Source organism: Vicugna pacos, chromosome 21 (genome assembly GCF_048564905.1).
Source record: "Vicugna pacos chromosome 21, VicPac4, whole genome shotgun sequence".
Classification (NCBI taxonomy): domain Eukaryota; kingdom Metazoa; phylum Chordata; class Mammalia; order Artiodactyla; family Camelidae; genus Vicugna; species Vicugna pacos.
In genome coordinates, this window is record NC_133007.1 from 29,948,270 (window position 1) to 29,967,233 (window position 18,964).

The 18,964-nt window shown below is 55.3% G+C and overlaps 2 protein-coding genes across 4 annotated transcripts in view; one reads left to right on the forward strand and one right to left on the reverse strand.

Annotated features, from left to right (window-relative positions):
* The window catches only part of KIAA0513 (KIAA0513 ortholog), a 51,176-nt gene extending 45,436 nt beyond the window's left edge, over positions 1-5,740 (forward strand). For all 3 annotated transcript variants that reach the window (XM_072946727.1, XM_072946728.1, XM_072946729.1), the window contains exon 12: positions 531-5,740. In XM_072946727.1, coding sequence (XP_072802828.1) covers positions 531-580 — 50 coding nt within the window. In that variant the 3' untranslated portion in view covers positions 581-5,740. The remainder of the gene's footprint in view (positions 1-530) is intronic.
* Positions 5,741-6,836: 1,096 nt separating this feature from the next.
* CIBAR2 (CBY1 interacting BAR domain containing 2) lies at positions 6,837-17,126 on the reverse strand. Its single transcript, XM_072945920.1, has 9 exons — positions 17,060-17,126; positions 14,979-15,213; positions 13,253-13,321; positions 13,065-13,166; positions 12,950-12,955; positions 12,077-12,181; positions 9,139-9,252; positions 7,773-7,880; positions 6,837-7,044 (listed from the first exon to the last, which is right to left on the reverse strand). Exons 1-9 carry the CDS (start codon positions 17,077-17,079, stop codon positions 6,931-6,933), a joined length of 873 nt encoding a protein of 290 aa, XP_072802021.1. The 5' UTR covers positions 17,080-17,126; the 3' UTR covers positions 6,837-6,930.
* Between the last annotated feature and the right edge of the window lie 1,838 nt (positions 17,127-18,964).

An 18,964-nucleotide genomic window follows, 5' to 3' on the forward strand; every position in this document is an offset into this window, starting at 1 on the left:
AGTTCTTCTTTGTGGCCTAGAAAGCCTTCTACTCAGACATGTAATTGGACAGATCAATACTGTTTAAAAATAAAACTCCATCCTGCACCAAGTTAAAGAGGGTGGTGGACAGGTGGCCTCAGGAGGAACCCCCGGACTATCTCAAAGTCCTGCCACCAGCCCCCCACCTGGCAGAGGGCAAGGACACCGTCCCCTACCATGTGCCCCTCCATGGTCTCCAGGATGCAAGCCTGGCTCCTGTGATGTGGTTCATCTGACCACACCAGCCCTTCTCGGGGTCCCCAGGGGGCCTGTGGGGCTGCCCTCCAGAGCATCATTTCCACGGGAAGATGCATCTGGTTCCAAGGAGCCTACTTCTGGTGCATGTCTGAGGCCAGCGTGCAGCGTGCTGGCAGCTGAGGGCTCTGTGTCACCACGTGCTCACCCTTCCCTGGGAGGTCCTACTTTGTCATTGCCCCGAATGAGAAGAGCATGACCAGCCTGTCTGCATCGCCCTCTCTTCCAAAAAGTCTCACTGTGTTCTCTTGCAGAGCAGTACAAGCTGCTGAGCGACCACATCGAGCAGACGGCCACTGAGTAGCCGCGAGAGGTGGCCCAAGGCACCCTCAGGACTGTGGCGCACGCTGCTCTCCTGGGCCAGCGGCTGGCCGTCACTCCCCTGCATGGCATCGGCAGCACCTGGAGCCGCTCCACGCCACCCTAGAACTAGCGGTTAGAAGATTCTGGTCGCCCGTCCTCTCCACCTCCCCTCTGCCTGTGTCTGCTCCCCTGTCCACGTGCCAAAGTGTCCCTGGGATTACACGGCTAAAACTGAGGTGACTGTCCACACCTCTGGCATCAGGCCTGTGGCCGAGACAGCGGAGGAGAGAGGATGCCTGGTCCAGGGCAGGCGCAGTGTCAGTCACAGCCTCCTGGGGGAGAGGGTGGGGCATCCGTGGGAAGGAGGGGTGAAGGCAGCCGTGAGCCAGCACATGCTGGTGACTCGGGGCAGTCGTGGGTGACGATCTGGGGTCCTCCCCTGCAGGGATCTGGGGTTCTTCTCACAGTCAGGGCTCATGCAGAGGTGGCAGTGGGCCTTTCTGCATCAGTCTAGGGCTGGTGCTGGCTCTTCCCCGGCTCCCCCCTCCATGTGACAGGGACTGGAGTGACAGGATCCTCAAGGAGGAGAGAGACGGGGACAGAGGACACTTTTTCCTGGCTGCAGAAGGCCTGGCCACAGTTGGGTGTGTGTGAGTGCTTTGGAGACGTCACAGGGAACCTAGGGGCCTGTGTCAGGCCATCTAAGAGGTTCCTGGGCTCCTGGTATCTTCCTTCTGAGCAGAGGAACTTCTGCCATTCGATCCTGGGGGTACCTTGGGGCTGTGCACCCCGTGACGAAGCACAGAAAAGTTTTTTCAGCAACTTCAAGACAGCCCGCCCTTTCTGAAGCACACAGTGTTGCTCTTGATTTCAAAAAAGACAGAAAGGTCTGTGTCAGTGCTACAGATGGCGGGGCAGGGGCGGCTTCTGGCGGCGACCACGTGAGATGGGTTAGTAAGCACTTGGGAGCCTCAGCCCCCCGCCCAGCGGCCCGGGGCCTGGAGGCTCTGAGGACTCTGCGGACGCCCCTGGCCGGCTCGTGCCGGTGCCCGGGAGCCGGGGCTTTGCTCCCTGGGGTTGCACCGGGCACAGTCACCAGTCTGAGGGCACTGGGTCTGACAGACAGGCTTCCAGCATGCCGGCTGCCCTGCTGTGGATACTCCATCTGCCTGGGTTCCTCTGTCCGCCCCCAGCTCGTGCTGTCCCTCCTGCCTTTGTCCCCATCCTGTTCTCCCTCCCACCTTCCCCGGCTCGCCGTCCAGTCGCTGTGTCCTCTGGAGCACAACAGACCATGCCTGGTCCTCAGCTCTCTCCAGTGCTCAAGGTCTCCCTCGTGCCCCGCTGGACTGTTCCCGGGTGTTGGATGAGCTGTAGGACGTGTGTCTTGGTGATCACAAGAGAGGTGACATGAAGCATGGGTGTGACATGCTTCTCCTGGAGGACTGGGGGGCTGGGGCTTCAGAAACCCCACTGTTTTTATGATGATGCGTGCGTGTGTGTGTGTGTGTGCACACGTGTGTGACTTCAGCCTCTCTGGCCCTGTCACTAAACAAAGCACAACTGTGTCACCGGTTTGCCTGTCCCGCGCGGGGGCAGGTCACCCCCACCCTGATGTCAGGCCCAGGGATAGTGCATGTCTCCAGTGAATGCATTTCAGAGAAATCACATCCAGTGGCCAGGCGTGCAGGCCTGCATGCCTCCTGCAGGCAATGCAGCCCCTCCTGAGACCTTCAGCTATAACCCCTGGGTGCACTGTGTTCCCTCCAGCACCCCAGCAAGCCCCTCAGGGGCGCTCTCCCCAGCTTTCCTCGTCATTTCTTAGTGGTTAGTTGAAATGCATTAAGACTTTATTCTAAGGTGCCCAAAAGACTTATCCTTGTATATATCAGATTTTTGTATGGATATTTGATTCGGTCTGATTTCTCGGAGAAGGGATTCGGTTCTGAGAGTCTTTGCAGGAGTGCTGAGGGGTGCAGGGCAGCTCTCTCCCCCCTGGGGGCGGGGGCTGGGAGGGCCCCCACAGCCTTGGAAGGAAATGCAGCTTTGATGTCTTCAGTTTTTTCCAAGCACTTTAACTTCACAATGATCTTGAGACTTTTTTTCCATATAGGCCCCTTGAAATAGCAATTGAAGTAGAGGCAAGGGTTGCCATGGGTTCGTGTTCGTGTAGATCTATCTGCTCAGAGTGGAATTAGTCTGACCTCTGAGGTGCTACCTGTCATGCTCAGCACCAGGAGGGGGCACTACAGAGTGACGATGTCGAGGTGGCTTGGAGGCTGCTCTGCTGTCTGTCTCCTGTTGGCAGCTGCCATTGGCTGGACATTTCACTTTGGAGTGTCTGGCCAGTGTCACCAGAGGGGACACGGCATCCCGAGTGGAGGCCAGCAGCTTGCCTCACTGAGATTTCCTCTCTGTGACATAGTCTCTTCCCCTCGGACCTGCCAGAGCAGACCCGGAGCACACTTTCCAAGGTCCCAGTGCGCAGAGAAGTCTCACCTCGCCGGACACACAGGAGGCTTTACAGAAATAGCTCAGGACTCTGAGACTCGGTGCAGGAAGCGTTGGGTCGTATCCAAGAAGAGAGTTTCCAGTCCCAGCAGGATCGGTGTCCCAAGCCAGGAGTTTCGAAGGTCTGCATTAGCAAAGGAATTTCGGGTTTCCTGCTGTCTGTCCTTCGGGGCAGTGTGAGTCGTAGGGAGCCAAAAACAGTTCACTCTTCCAAGTAAAAAGTCCCCTGCTTTGGAAACGGTGATATTGAGATGTGGCTTTGTATGTTTTAGGCCATTATTAACAATTTTAGCAATACTGATAGATGTTTAAGAGGCCATGTTAATGTTCAGATTGTATCTACGGGGGGGGGGGGGTGTGTGTGTGCGCGCGCGCCCGCGTGCCTTTAACCAAAGGCAGAAGAGAGCCAAGTTCCAATATTGTGAGTTACTCGTAAAGTGAAATGGAGTAGACTATGATTTTCCATTTGCCAAAAAACAAAGCAGGCCCAAGAGCCCTTGAATTACCAAAAGGAGGACTAAGAAGAGTCCAGTTGCTGAGTTTTGTGTCCAAATAAACCCTGAGATGGTCCGGGTAATGGGCAAGCCCCTGGGGTTTAGGACAGAGACCCTGGGTGGGCATCAGAGAAGCCACCTGGCCTTTCTCTTCCCTCCTTCCTGGGAGTGGAGGCCAGGGGAGCCCACACCCTCCTGCCCTCCCCGGTTAGACAGCAGGGTTCACTGCTGTGCAGAGAAGGTGACAGCCCCGAGGTTTGCTTTTCTGTGAACTGTTTCCTGTGGGTTAAGCTATCATCCCAAGCACCTAGTATCCCAGCCTCCCGGTGCAAGCAGCACGGCGCCCACACCACAGAGGGTTTGGCACGGGTTTTGTTTAACCATAACCAGAGGTCAGGATGGCAGCTACAAGCCTGACCCTACTGGCCCTGACTGCACCCTGACTAGTTGGCTTTTTAATTAGAGGGGATCTGGACAGAGCCGCGTGGTTAGATAGCTGTATTTACCTGATTTAGATAGTGTACCAAATCACCTTGAGACAGCTGAGCAGCCAGGGGGCCGAGTCATTTGCCAGAATAGCGGGGAGTTCGGGAAGCAGGGGCCGAAGACAGGAGGTCGGCGAGGCCCAGTCCCCACTGCGGGAGAGGATCCAGCTGGGGGTCGCAGGGTGGTCTCTCGTCTCGTCTTCCTCAGTTCTTCTCAGCCCCCGAGTCCTTCTTGCCCTCCCCTCCCCATCCTTCCAGTTCCCTTGAACCACTGCCTGTCCGACTCGGCCGTCTCACCCCATTTCTTCCTTTTTATGACTCTCGAGGGTGGGTTTCACTTGGAAGGCTTTCGGCTGAGCTCCCCCAGGAAGGGGACTGTACTGGTGAGAAGCAGCCCTGATTGACTGGTGTGCAGGGTGCAGACCTGGGGCGGAGCCAGGTCTACCCAAGCCACACAGGCTGCACATCCCATGTACTTGAACTTGTCCTGGTTGCCATGTGGCCTGAAGCAGGACTGTAGGCCCTCCAGATAACAAACGGGAGAAGCATCTCCAGATGGTTCATGTCCAGGAGTCCCCTCGATGCTGAGGCTCTCCCCGGGGCAGAGTTCCCCAGGCCTCGTTCTGTGCCAGGCCTCCCTGCTGTCCTCGGGGAGGGAGGCACCCACAGCGTGCACCCCGCCTGCCTGGGCCCCTGAGTGACCTGGCACAGGCCTGTGCTCCCAGGTGGCTGATCTGTTTGAGCTCTGAGCTTGAGGTGAGCAAAGGGCTCAGGAGGGGACCCTCCCCCTGGCTGTGTCCTGGGAGTTCAAGGAAGGCAGTGCTCCCACCAAAGAGTTCTTGATTACTGTTGAAAGGGGGAGCCTCATCATTTCCAGGAGAGAGCCAGAGGGTCTGGCTTTGCCTCTTTGTCTCCCATCACTCCCCGCAGGACCTCTGGCCTGTGCTGCAGGGTCAGACCCAGGTGCTCTCCCAAGCAGGACTGGGGTGGGGGCTGAGCTGGAAGCAGGGCTCCTGATGGTGAAGCCCCTTGGACCGCAGTCCGCCCTTGCCCTGGGGGCTGCGATGTTCCCTCCTTGGTCTTGCATGATGTGCTTGTGAAAACGAAAGGGTAGCGCGCGGCGGGCTCAGTTCCTACACACATTCCTGTGCTGGAGGCTTCGGTTCTCCTCCCCACAGAGCCGCCAGCCAGCCTGGGGCCGCCCCTTCTGTGGACGCCTGGAGGAGGACAGGTCAACACTAGGAGATGCTAGAAACCCAGACAGCAGACACACATCCCCTTAAAATGCGTGAGCATGGGAGAGCTTTGCCACCCTCAACTGAGGCTTCTGGCACTTTCTGCAGGGCTCTCCTGCGCGCTTCTCTGTTTCTTTCCCATCATCTGTCTCGGACCTGAACCCACCGTTGCCACACCCACAGTTGCCCTTAGTGGCCCAGAAGTAGGGGTCAGTGATACAGGTACGTGATGTGTTATGTGGACAGTTATGCAATTCCGTGTCCCATAGGGTGGTGTGCTACAGACTATATTTTAAGGTGGAGAAAGTTTCAAGGTTGAAGATCTCAGAGCAGTGCTAAAATCAAAGCTGTTTCCTGTGAAGAAAAAAAGTATGTCTATATATTGCACCTCAGATTGTCAGAAGGTGGAAACTGAAATAAATTATCTTTAAAAAAAGGAGTCAGCCTGTTTAATTTTTGTTTTCACATATCCTTGAGGGCTTTTTTTAAAAAAAAAAGAATTTGCAGTCTTAGTGACAGCAGTGGCTTTTCAGAAGAAAACATCTTTTTCTGGGGTCACATAGATGCTTCCCCACTTAGGCTGAGCGGCCGGGTCTTGTGCAGATGTGTGTGTGTCTTGTGGGAAATCTGGAAAGGGAGTGCCCCCGATCAGCAGAGTCCCCTGAGCTGCCACCAGGGCCAGGCCTCCAGGAGGCTCTCACCTCTTTCAGCTGAGACCCTGATCCTGCCCCTCCTCTGGGCCCCGCTGCCTAGCTTCTTGCTTTTGGGGGCTGGGAGTGGGCTTTAAGTAGAACTAGATTATCGCTCCTGCCGGACACAAACAGGACACCTTTATCAGTCCTTCCTAACTTGGTTGATAGGCAGCTTTTGTGAAATGCTGGCTTTCTCTTTTTCTGATGATAAGAGGTCAGTGGCCCCATGGTCATCCCTGCACCTCATGTCCCTGTGTTGTGGGTAAACTGAGTACCCCCAAAACTCACATGTTAAAGTCCTAATTCCCAGGACCTCAGATGTAGCCTTATTTGGAAATAGTCTTTGCAGATATATTCAGTTAGGATGAATGGGGTGGACCCTAATCCAATATGACTGGTGTCCTTATAAAAAGGGGACATTTGGACACAGACATGGGGAGACGCCATGTAAGGATGAAGACAGATCAGGGTGATGTGTGTACAAACCAGGGAGCACCGAGGATGTCTGGGAACCACCCAGAGGTCCTCCTCACAGACCCAGAAGGACCCAGCCCTGCCAGAGCCCTGATCTCGGGCTTGGGGCCTCCAGACTGTAGGGGAATAGATTTCTGTTGTTTGAAGCGCCCAATGTGTGGTGATTTGCTAAGGTGGCCCTGGAGAATGATCCACCGAGCTCTCAACGTTAACACAGGCTTAAACACCCGGAGCCCCGGTCATAAGACAGGAAACGAGACCCAGCACGAGTCAGGGTGAGATGCACCCACATTTATTGAGCACCAGCTATGCACCAGGCACCCGGCTGGCACCTTGATCCCCAGAGCGTCCTGAGAGTGATACTCTCCCTGTCGTACGGATGAGGAAACCGAGGCTCAGAAGGCACAGCAGAGCCCCCGAGCAACCAGCATCAGCCCCGTTCCCCATCTCGGGAGTTCTCGTTCTAGTGGTGGAGGCCCTGCCCCTGCCCCCTGAGGTCCTCCACGGGGTCCTCCACGGCAGAGCTGTCCTCGCTCGCTGCTGCTTTTCTGTGGCTCCGCATGGTGCTCTGAGCACTCTAAACAACAACAACAATATCACAGCACTAATCATAATGATGGTGACAAGTATGGATTTCTAAGTGCTTCGGGAAGGTCTGTTCACCTAATAACACGATGCTTTGAGGGGTTACTATCATTCGCCTCACTTTGCAGGTGAGGCATCTAAGGCACAGAGAAGTTAAGGAACTTTCCCAGAGCCACCCAGCTTGGGAGCAGTGGGTTTGGACTCAGGCCGTCTGACTAGGGACCATACTTCCTTCACTGCCTTTGGAGAGAATTATCCAGAAAGCATGAGACACCCCTTGCCCCCTATTCGCTGGGTGACTAAATCTACCCTGACTGGCATGATGCTGCTTAGTGCCCTGATTTATCCCACCTGGTTGAGCACTCAAGGGTTTCCCTGCAGGAATATAAACGTGCCTGACCACAGGCCTTGCTGGGGCTCATCAGGTAGCAGGTAGTTCATGCACCGCATTTCTTTCCGAAAAGCTGAGACATTCTGAGCTCTGAACCCGCGGGCGGGGCCCTGGGAGGCAGGAGTGCACACGCCCCCAGACGCCTCTAGGGGGCGCTCGGGAGCCGCGGCGGCCGCAGGCACGGGGGCGTGGCTTCCTGAGTCCGGTTCTGGCCGGGTCAGTCCGCCTCAGGCCGGTCCTCTCAGCAGCTAGGCTCGGATTCCGGCTCTTTGGTGGCCTCTGGACCCTTCACTTTGTCGCAGGCCTGACGCCCCACCTCCAGGGCTCACCTGGGCGAGAGACCACGGAGCAGCGGCGGCCGGGCCAGTGTCCGTGAGCGGCCGAGCGTCGCGAGGCCCGTGAGGCCTGTGAACTCCATGCATCTTGGCTCTAAAATCCTGCCGGGAGGGTTGAATCCGCTCAGGAAACAGAAAGGGGTGTGAGCGGGAAGGAGAGAGGGCCCGACAGGATGGCGGGTGCAGAGGTGACTGCCGGGCCCCCCACCCGCACCGGGAGCCTCCGGTTCCTCAGTCCGTTTGAGCTACAGCAGCCCTGTAAGTGGGCGTTATCACCCCATTTTACAGATGGGAAAGCCGAGGCCCAGAGAGGCTAGGTAACACGTCCATCGTCACATAGGAAGATTAGAAATCACCCTCCCGCCCCCCAAAATAGGGTAGAGATGAGTGACTGCACCGCAGCTTATCCAATCTCCATTTGATGTCTTATGGTGTTTTTAAAGCTCATCCACAAATTCTTTGACACTTTCTCCCATCAGGAGCTGGACTGTAATTCTCCCCTTGAATACGGTCTTTGTGAAGCTCAGATACTTCTGAGGTTAGGTCACAAAAGGTGACACAGTATTTCCGCCTGGCTCTGTCTCTGATGCTCGCTCTTGGAGCAGCTGCCACGGTGGGAGAGGCTGTGGTCAGTTATTCTGGGTGCAAACCCCACTATGGACCCAGACGGGGCGGGCCTCATCGGGGTACATCTCATACCACTGCCCAGGGCCCCCAGCTCGGAAGGACTCTGCCGTCTTGGAATTCTTAGTAATTGTTGAACAGAGGGCCCACGTTTTCATTTTGAACTCTGAATCACATCGCCTACTGGCTACACAGATGACAGCCTTCATCAACGAGACACGAGTGGGGAGCCTTGGAAAAGACTCAGCCCCAGCTATGGACTGGCTGAAGGACCCAAATGAGGATGGCGCCGCTGAACCCTCCAACCCCAGAACCAAAGAAGACAAACACAGTGATGCTGGCTGACTTACACCACCAGGCTTGGCGCGTCGCGTCAGAGGTAGCTCAGACAGCTTACTCTAGATCTCGCTCAGATCAGAGGGGGAGGGTACGCACCTTGTCTCGATGCAGAGTGCAGCGAGCATCTCCCTGGATGTGCTTCTTGTTGTTGATTCATTGGTTTTTAAACACCCAGGTGACAGTGAACATGGTGATATCCCCGAGAGACAGTGCGGGGGCCATTACCTGCCTCTGGTCTGGCGCCAAGGGCCAGCTATTTAATGCACTTCAAGAGAATGAGCCTTCAAAGTTAGAGAAACTGCAAAATGTTGCCAGCAAAAATTGCTTCTATCAAGACACAACCAACTTCAAGGTCAACCCCACACCCCAAATAAAAGATGGGGTGTACATGACCCACCTCCAGATCTCTCTCCGGATCGTACCTCTCCAGAGTCTGGAAGGCGCTGGAATATACCTCAACCGCTTTGGCATGGAAGACCATCTCAATGGTCACGAAATCCGACAAAATTTTCTATGGGGAGACAAGCCCGGATCAGCAACACTGTCAGGACAGCCCTGGGGTCACCTCAGGCGTGGACAAACCAGGAGGTGGGGGCTCAGTTGTCCTTGTGGGGCAGGTCCTTGGCAGGGAATTTCAATGTATTATTTCAAATTAGTTTATTTTTGTTTGAACACATAATGCATCTCCATAGTTCAAATGCTGCCTTGCACAGGGATTGTTCCAGAAATGTGTGAGGACTTGTTTCTTGGCAAGGACTTTCTGAAGGGCATCCTGCTCTCAGCTCTGTCATTCTGGGCTCATCCACTCAGCCTTTGCTTGTCTCACTCTGCAGACAAGTGTTTGCAGGCTGATGCCTACAAACCTTCAGCTTCTGTCACCCACAAGCTGGAAGTGGGTCTTACCAGAGAGGGAGGGGTTACTGCTGGTAGACATTGCTCGGCCCAGAGGCCCCATGACCTGATCAGCCAGCTTGTCAAAACATTAGTGATAGAGAGGTAGGCTTCTCTTGATCAGATGGTTCAGCATGGCTTAGTAAACTCTTACAGAGATCCTACTGCATGCCTGCCTCCAGTGGGGGGCTTCTACTGTGTGCAAGGTCTAGCACAAGCTCCTACTGTGTGCCAGACCTGAGAGGAGATCCTACTGTGTGTCAGGTCCAGCACAGGCTCCTGTTGTGTGTCCCGCTCCAGTGCAGACTTGTGTGTGCTGAACACAGCACAAGCTCCTACTGTGTGGGGAGCCTTAGCAGGACACAGGCTTGGTGCTAGGGGAGGATCCTGCAGTTTGGAAACGCCCTCTTCACGTCACATGGGAAGCGCCTGGGTAAGGCGGGCCGAGGAGGTCTGTAAGCTGACCTGGGAGAGGGAATCCAAGGCTGTGACGGAAATCCCTGCCTCCCCACTCCTCCCCGCCTGCCCTGGGAGGCGGTGCTGGCAGTAACACCTGTGAAACGAGGCCTCATCCTGCCCTTTACTGGCGTGTGGCCCGAGTCAATGACTTATCCCTTCAAGCCTCAGTTTATTCATCTGCACAGCAGAGACCAGAGCGGTCCCAGTTCACAAGGCCCTCCGAGATTCAGTTACTTCAACACCAGCCTCACCCGGGAGCTTGTCAGAAATGCAGGTTCTCCGGCCCACCCGGGCCCACGGGATGGGACTCCATGGCAGGCTGGTCATCTCCATTGTAAGGAGCCTTCGAGGGGACTTCTGATGCCTGCTCAGGTAGGGGAACCCCTGCATGAGAGTATTGCTTACATTCTTTTATAGGAGTCAGAGAGTTGTTTTGTAAATATGATCATTTTCTTAGAATTGCGATCTAAATCCAATATAGTGATAATCATTATTTCAAGTTCTGGTTTTTATTTCTTTTAAAAATTCGGAGGTTTGGATAAGTGTCTCTTATCAGTTTAACCCCTGGGTGTTGAAAGATACTGGTTTTAAACTGCACGTTCTGTTGGCCCCTGACCGTAGAGGATGTTGGGTGCTCTCGCTGACCCCCCAGGAGTCCTGCTTTTAGTCCTCATGAACATCAGGTGTTGGACACTGGTCTGCTGGTGGTTTTAGGTTCTGCCTGGACATAGCCGCTCGGGCACTAATTACCACTGTTTCACTTCATTCGTTCGTTCATTCTTTTGTTCATTTCTCAAATATTTACTGCATGTCTGCTGAGTGCCAGGCCTGGGGCCTGGTACCCAGGACTCAGCGGGGGACAAGACAGGCAGGGGTCTGCCCTGTGACGCTGACATGCAGCGTGGAAGCCAGGCAGGGAACAGTGATCTCTGTCCTGGCTCTCATGGGGTCTGCGTGATCTGTCTCCCCCAAGGGTGTCAGCTCTGTGAGGACAGGGCCTTGCTTTGTTGGCTATGGTGTCTCCAGCCTCAGACATAGCTCCTGGCACATAGTCGGTTTGTATTTAAACATCTGTTAGATTCATGAGTGAATTAAAGATACAATGAATCCACCTTCTAGGATAACTGTCCCCCGAGGGAGCAGGGCAATGTGTGCTAACAGTGGGGTGGACCAGGTCTGGGGGTCCAGGCAAGTCTCCCTGAAGGACAAGGAGGTACTAATTTGATGCAGAGTAAGGGCAGAGCCCTCCTGGTAGAAGGCACAGCCTGTGCAAAGGCCCTGAGGTATGAAACGGCTTGGTGCGCTTGAGCTTGGAGGGGTGTGTCCAGATGAGGCTGGAGGGCTGGGCTGGGGCTTCTGGAGACTTGGGGGGAATTTCAGCCTTTATCCTTGGAATGAGAGAAACCACGGGATGGTGTTAAACCTAGGAGTGACAAATCAGAGCTGTCTTTTGTGAGATCCCTGGGGCTGCAATTTGGAAAATGGACTAAAGAGGGAGTCAAGAGGGGGTACAGGGGCCTCTGTGACCACCTTGCCCTTAAAGACCCTGACTCCCTGAGGCCTCTTGTAAGAGAGGGGCTCTGGGCCTAGGATTCTGGGGGCATCGGGTTGGGGTCTGGGTGACTGGGGCTTCACAGAGGGGAATAGGCAGTCAGGGCTAGTCCTGTGCAGACAGGAAGGGGGCTAGGGGAGACAGACCCTGCCCAGGTCTCCTGGATGGTGGGGAGCCGTGCTGGGTGTTGAGATGTCTGGGCTGCCAATGCTGGCTTCCAGGCAGGCCAGCTGTGCTGGACAGCTGCCCAAGCAGTCGGCCTCTTAACCCCCGTGGCCAGGATGAAGCCAGGATTAACTGTCCTAGGAGCCTGGGCTCACACACACACGCACACACACACACCCACCATGTGCACACATACATGGGCACACTCACCAGTCCTCACGCAAGAGGCAGCCCAGCAGACTTCCGCCTGAGGACCTCCCACCTCTACCTGTAGGTCCTTTAGCTTCTGCTTCTGGAAGGCATCGACCGTCTCCTCCAGCTGGTGGGTGGTGCGGCCGGCATCCACCGAGGCTCTCTGCACACAGGTCTCCGCCTGGCCCCGGAGATAGAGGGTGCCATGGGGGCTCCATTCTCGGTCATTTTCTGTCCCTTCACCCTACTTTGGGGCCAGCTGTCCTGTGTCATGGACATCTCTTGCCAATTTAGTCATTGACCATGGCAAAAGGGGCAGGTGCCGCTTGGACAGACTCACTTGTCAGCTGTGTGACCTCGGGCAAGTCACTTAACCTCTCTGAGCCCCAATTCCTGCAAACAAGGGACAGTGATGAGGCCTGCTTCTGCAGGATCGTTGCAAGAATTAGAGTGGGCACCACCAAGATATTATTATAACAGGTACTCCACATTCACTGATCATGAATTCCTGCAGGTAGAAAGGTTTTAGGTAACTAATTTATTGGTTCCTTTGATTGACATCTGTATGACCGACTCCACGGTGGGCCGGCAGATGAAGGAGCTGGATTTCAGAGCCAGGCGCCCTCAGGGCTGAGTTCCAGGTTTGTCAGTCAGCTCCCTGCGTGACCTCGGGTGAGTCACCTCTCTTGGTTCCCTCACCTAGATGGCCCGCCTCGTGTGAGCAGTGAGCACGTTACAGACCCGCGGAGGGGAGTGACTCCCTGACTTGCTGCGTGGTGTTGCTGTGGGGAGGGAACCCAGTTCTCTCAGACCCCAACCAACCGCTTTCCCGGCACCTCAGACTCCCGACTCGAACTCAGGGCCCCGCACACACCTGCCTGGGTGAAGCTCACCTCACCATTTTGCGAGGCCATTCATTACCTTCACCAGACAGACGTGTCCTGCTCACCTGGGACTGAGAAAGATGCTGTTAAGGAGCCAGGTTAACCCGCAGCCCCTGGGGTCGCCCCTGCAGCCCTCCTCCTCCCCGGGAGCACACGGTGCCCGGCCTCACGGAAGGATACGATCATCTGTCTGTCCGAAGGGGACTTCTGTCTCAGCTTCTCCAGTTTTTCCAGTTGTTTGATCTCATGGTTCCGGACACGTTTGAATTTCTTGATCTCAGCCTAAGGCAGGAGTTGGGCTGTTTCCTGGGGTCCCAGCCTGGCCAGCCTCTGATGCGGCCCACCCACAATGCTGGGCCCTCACTCACCTGGGTCTGCTTTATCTGTGTCCCATAGAGTTTCAGGGGGTTGACGACCTTGAACTCCAGCCTCTCCACCTGGGGGACCGTGGACACACAGAGAGTCAGAATGGGCAGAGCCATGGAGGTGCTGGGAGACTTCGCGGCCTCTGACCTGCATTTATAGTGTGCCATCTGCATACCCGGAGCTGCACCATGGGCCCATGGGGGACAAGGCCAGGACCGGTTACCCTTCCCCTACCTTAGGGTTGACAGCACCAACCTGGGCTCAGGGTGCTGCCTCTCAAGGGCTGGGGCGACACATTTCATATCACTGAGCCCTGTTTCCTTGCCTGTAAAATGGGTATGACTGTGCCCAGCGTTCATGGCAGCTCAAGGGGACCCAGCACCACTTCAGTTCTCGAAACTGCCTTAAGGCCTTCCAGGGGAGGGTGACACACCCGCCTGGAACGTGGACTAACACAGAATTCAGAGGTGACTGCTCTGGGCGGCCCCAGGGATACGGCAGGGTCGGCCAAGGCAATGCCTCAGGCCCCTGCACCAGTGCCCAAATGCCCAGCCTAAGGCTAGACACTCGAATAAGCATGTCAGTGATAGTAACAACGGTCACAATGACAGCTGGTGTGGATCACACACTTACCCTGTGGGGGTCACACTAGAGCAGGTGTAGGGGTGCCCCAAGTGTTCCTTCAATCCCCCATCGCCAGGCCCCACCCCAGAGGTTCTGACTCAGCAGGTCCAAGGAACCTGCATTCCTAACAAGTTCCCAGGTAAGGCTGATGCTGGAGGACGGTCTGGCCTGCCAGATGGGTCGGGGGGCCAAAGCCCCCACGCAGTCCCAGCCTCCTCCTTCATCAGCCCTTATGGTGCTTGTAAGTGCAGATCTAAAACTCATGAGAATAATAGCTTTCCCAGGTACAGAAAGGGAGGGGGACTTGCCCCTCCCTTTGCTGGCAGCGTTTCCTTTAGAAAACTTAAAATTGTAAATCCTTCCTCTGTCCCTTTGAGATGGATGTCAACCTTTTGACAAAGACGGAAAAGCCTCTGGCTGGTTTTTACACCAGGAAAGATCAGTCATCTCTGCAAACATCAAGGATAAGAGCATCTCCTGGGGGTCTGCCTGGCGCCGGGCTCCTCACCTGCCTGCCTGCTTGTTGAGGGAGACAAGGAGCGTTCATTTTCTTTGGATAAAGACAGCCAGCACTGGTGGCCACCCAGTCGCCAGGTGGAATTAGGAAGCCCTGTGTGACAGAGGGTGCTGTCCCCTTCCCAGTCCTCGGGGAGGCCCCGTCCCGGAGGACAGTTACCTCCCGGCTCCAGAACGTGCCCGCAATCGCTTCCTCCTGCGTGGCTGTCAGCGGAGCATGGTTTCTGCCTTTGCCGTCACTTGTCTGATCCCTGTGACTTGCACTACCTTGTGGTTTAATGCTTATTCAGTAGAAAAGGTGTTTCATTCTTTTCTGCCATCACAGAGAGGATTTTTCTGGGCTGGCTGGAGGTTTTTATTTTTCATTGTTTCCCTAACTCCCTGCAGCCCCCTTTCCCCCTGCCAAGCCTTCAGGCTCTCAGTCCTATAAACCGAGGTGTGGCCCTGGGAAGGGAGTGGTGTGAGTGTCCTCCCTCAGGGACACCTTTGCAGGAGACACGTCCACTGACTGTGGTCCCCACCAGTCGGCTCCATCCCTCAGACCCAGTCAGGCGATGGGGTCCATCTCCTCTGGGGCAACCCGCTCACCTCAGCCTGCCGGTAATCCTGTACTTTGGCCAGGTCCTCTGCGAAGTTCCTCAGGGTGGTCCGCATCTCCAGGTTCTCAGTGTTGGCAAAGTCGATGAGCTGTTTGACCAGCTTGTCAGCCTTGTCTCGCAGACGGGCCGTCTTGCGGGTGTAGGCAGCCAGCAGCAAGCAGAACTGGCCGAAGTACTTCTCGGTGTTGGTCACCGTGTCCTCCATCACCCTCACCTGGCAGTCCCTGGGGAGTCGGGGGCCTGAGGGCCCATTCTGGGCAGTGACGCCCAGCCAGATCAGGACAATGACGCAGGGGTCACCCACCTATCGCCCCCCTCCTGAGTGGCAAGCCCCAGGCCAGGTGTCTCTTCCCCGGGTTAACGCTCAGTTCTTGGGTCAGATGCGGGAGACTGGCAGGGTCACAGGGCTGGTCAGTGGCCAGACAGGAATGCAAACGTGGGTTTGACTCCTCATCCAACCTCTTCCACCCTGGGACCCTTTAGAGGGGCTTTATCGTCCCCACGGAGTTGGTCCAGATTGCAGCCATCCTGGCGGCCCGCTGTGTCTTCAGTCTGAAACCCCCCGATTCTGTCTTTACCCCCAGCTGTTGAAATTCTCTCCTTTCTCTAAACCGTAAAGCTATTTTTTTTAATTAAAAATTTGGGAGGGGGCGGGGGAACCAGTTTTAGGTTTACAGAAAAACTGAGTGGAAAAGACAGAGAGTCCCCAGATATCCTCTCCCCAGCACCTGTGGTTCCCCTGTTATTAAGAGCTGCCCTCAGGGGCAGTGCCTTTGTTACAAAAGAGAAGCCAATAGTGATACGTTCTTACTAACTAAAGCCCCTCCTTGACATGAGGGTTCCATCTCCGTGTTGTACGTTCCATGGGTTTGACAAGTGCTTGAGGCCCTGTCTCCATCGTCACAGTGTCATAGAGAGAAGTCTCATGGCCCCAAAGACCCTGTGCTCCACCTGTTCGTCCCTCTTCCCTCCCCCAGCCCTGAACCTTTAGCTTGTCCCCCTGGCTCGAAGCTTATCACTTCCTGCCGAGCTTGGTTTCTCTCCCCTCTGCGTTTCTTGGGGTAAGGTGGGCTGGAGCTGGCTGACACATCTTTATGTGCTGCCAACCCAGTGCCTGCCCATCGGAGGTGTTCCATGAAATAAGACAGAGTGAGCGTAGGGCCTGTTGGATTTCATCTTCCCGAGACAGCAAAGGGAGCGCAGCCTCAGGCCCTCACTTCCCTCCCACCCGCTGCACCTCCTTCCAGGTGGTCACTGCCCCTGCTGGTCTCCATTTGACCAGGGTGCATCCCCTGCCCTCTAACCGTACCTCTAAAGCTGGAAGCTGGCAGGAGGGCCCTTGTCCTCCCCCTGACAAACCCTAACTGCCCTTCATGGTTTGCAATGCACGCGGCAGGCGTTACCCTGCAAGCACAGTAAACGGAGGCCAGAGAGGTAAAGCGTATTTATCCAGGCCACATAGCCAGCCGCAGTCTCTGTCCCTCCAGGTGGGGTCCTGGGGCCCCTCAATCAGAACCACCCTGGGGCACAAGTTAGACCTGCAGATTCCCAGTACACCCGCCCCCAGACTTGCGAGCCATACTCCCTATGAGTGAGGCCCAGGGGGCTGCATTTCTAAACAAGCACATTGGGTGGCTCAGAGGTGCCCTTGGCATTGCAGCCTCCCAGAAGAACCAGGCACGGAAACAGCCAGGTAAAAAGCCGATGAGATGAGAGGTGGAACCAGGCTGCAGGCAGTGGAGTCAGGGACGATTCCATAGAAGGGTGGTGCCTGATGTGGCTTTGAGGCATGAAGAGGGGTTTCCCAGGTAGAGGTGAGCAAGGAAAGTTGGATACCCCTGAGCTGTGGGCAATAATGCTGAAGAAGCAGTCAGAGGCCAGATTCTGGAAGCCTCCATGGTCCCGGGCCCTGTCCTCCCTAGACCTTGAGGTGGGCTTGGTGTAAGTGAGAGAGCACCCTTACCACCCCCCCCCCAGCAGTCCAGGCTGCCCCACCTGTCTTGGTGCATCCGGCCCTAAATACCTGGCCGCCCCCTCCCTCCCAGCCGGGATCAGCGTAGGGCCACTCACCTGAAGAGAACAATGTTCATTGTGACCAGAGCTGGCAGCTGTCCTGGTCTTAGGGAATAAGGACAGAGCCCCAGGGGTCCTTCCCAAAAGCCTGGGAGAAGCCGCACAGGGCTGGGCGCAGCTCTGTGGTCCTGGCTCCAGAGACGCTGCCACCTGGTTGCCAGGCAACGTGGCCACCCACAGTCACCCTGGGAGGAGCCTTGGCTGGTTGCCTGGGCAGCCTCTCTCAGGGCCAGCCCCCAAGCGGGTTAGGAGGCTACCCCAGGTGGGGTCCCAGAGGCTCCCACTTTCTGCATGGAGGTGGAGGTGCTTGTGAACTTGGCAGTGTTGGGGTTCGCCAGGAGGTGCAAGGACTGGATTTCGGGCTGCTCTCCCGGGACTCAGCCCCGGGCCCAGATGTGCTGGTGGATCTATCGCTGAGTCTCCTTCTCCCACAAGAAGGTGGCCTGGCCTCTCCAGGCTCCTCGGAGAGCTGGCTATGCGGGGCAGGTTTGTGAAGAAGCACAGAGTGAATCTGGGGGGGTCCCGAGGCCTTGTGACTGATGGAGGGGATGGCACTCACCCACAGGAACATCTTAAACATTTTTATCATCACCTTATTGGTTTTGTCCCCTTATGATAAAAACTGCTCATTATTAGAAAAAAAAACCAAAGAGAACACAAAAAGGAGGAAATATAACAGCACGTATAAAACTGTACTAACTGAAGATTAAGTACAATCCACTTTGCTAATTGTAAGATTTGTGCAGTTCAGTGTGCCTCCACTTTACCTGAAGAAAAGAATATGAAACTCACAAGCACAGCAAGGATGAGAGATGGGGCGGGAGGAGGAGGAGGTAGAACAGCAGAATGTTGGTAACTGTAGCCTCTGATACAAATCTGATACAAATTTAAATAACCTATAATGAAAAACTGTGTGTGTGTGTGTGTGTATAACTAAATCACTATGCTGTAGGCCAGGAACTGACACATTTAAATCAACTCTACTTCAATTAAAAAAAAAAGTGGGAGTTGGGAATCAGGAGGACAACAGAATCTGAGACATTTCACTTTCAAACCTAACCTTTCCAGTGAGCCAACTGCAATGGTCAGTTTTCCACGTTAACTCAGCTGGGCCAGGGTATCCAACCATTTCATCCAACGCGAACCCACGTGTGTGCATTTGGGAGATGTGGTAGCATCTGCAGTCAGTTGGTTTTAAGTAAAGAGGCTGCCCCTCAGTAATGGGGTCGGTGGAGGCTTCACTCAATCACTGGAAGATCCTAAGAGCAAAACAGAGGAGGGTTCCTGGAGATGAAGAAATTCCGCCTCAAGCCAACAGCATGAGCTCCTGCCAGAGTTTCCAGCCCGCCCTGTGGGTTTGGGACTTGCCAGCCCCCACATTGCATGAGCCAATTCCTTAAAATACCTCTCTTCATGTATCCGATTAATTGATTCTGTTTCTCTGGAGCCCCCAGCTCTTCTAGGACACTGAGGGGCTGCAAAGCCATTTCAGGTTTCTGCCACTCTGGGAGGGTGGGCTTGGCATTACAGAAAATGGCCACGAGAGGGCAGCAGAGACCACCTAATGGGGAATCCCCGAGTGGAGGGCCGAGGGGGCTGTGACCTCAGGAAGCACATCCCAGAGAAAACTGCCTTTATCCATGAGGGGAGAAAGAGCAGCGGGTTGGAGAGGAAGGGCAACGGGTAATTCACATCTTGAAACTTTAAGAACTAAGGAATGGAAACCACCTTTTGTAGGGCCACGTGGAGACATCTTGTGGCCAGAGAGGGAAAAGCTGAGGAAGTGGGGAGAGGGGAAGGTCGGGGAGAGGGATAGGGTGCAGGGGCTGAGTGAGGACAGAACTGGCCCTCCCTCCCCCTCACCCACCCCAGGCCCCTTCACTGCCCTTGGCCACAGGGGCA

Coding starts and splice junctions, on each gene's coding strand:
- CIBAR2 (XM_072945920.1), bottom strand. CDS start 17,079: ATGAACATTGTTCTCTTCAG. Junction 9,253..12,076: donor AGAAGCTAAAGGACCTACAG/GTAGAGGTGGGA, acceptor GTCTCCCCATAG/AAAATTTTGTCGGATTTCGT. Junction 7,045..7,772: donor CTCCGTGGTCTCTCGCCCAG/GTGAGCCCTGGA, acceptor GTTGTTGTTTAG/AGTGCTCAGAGCACCATGCG.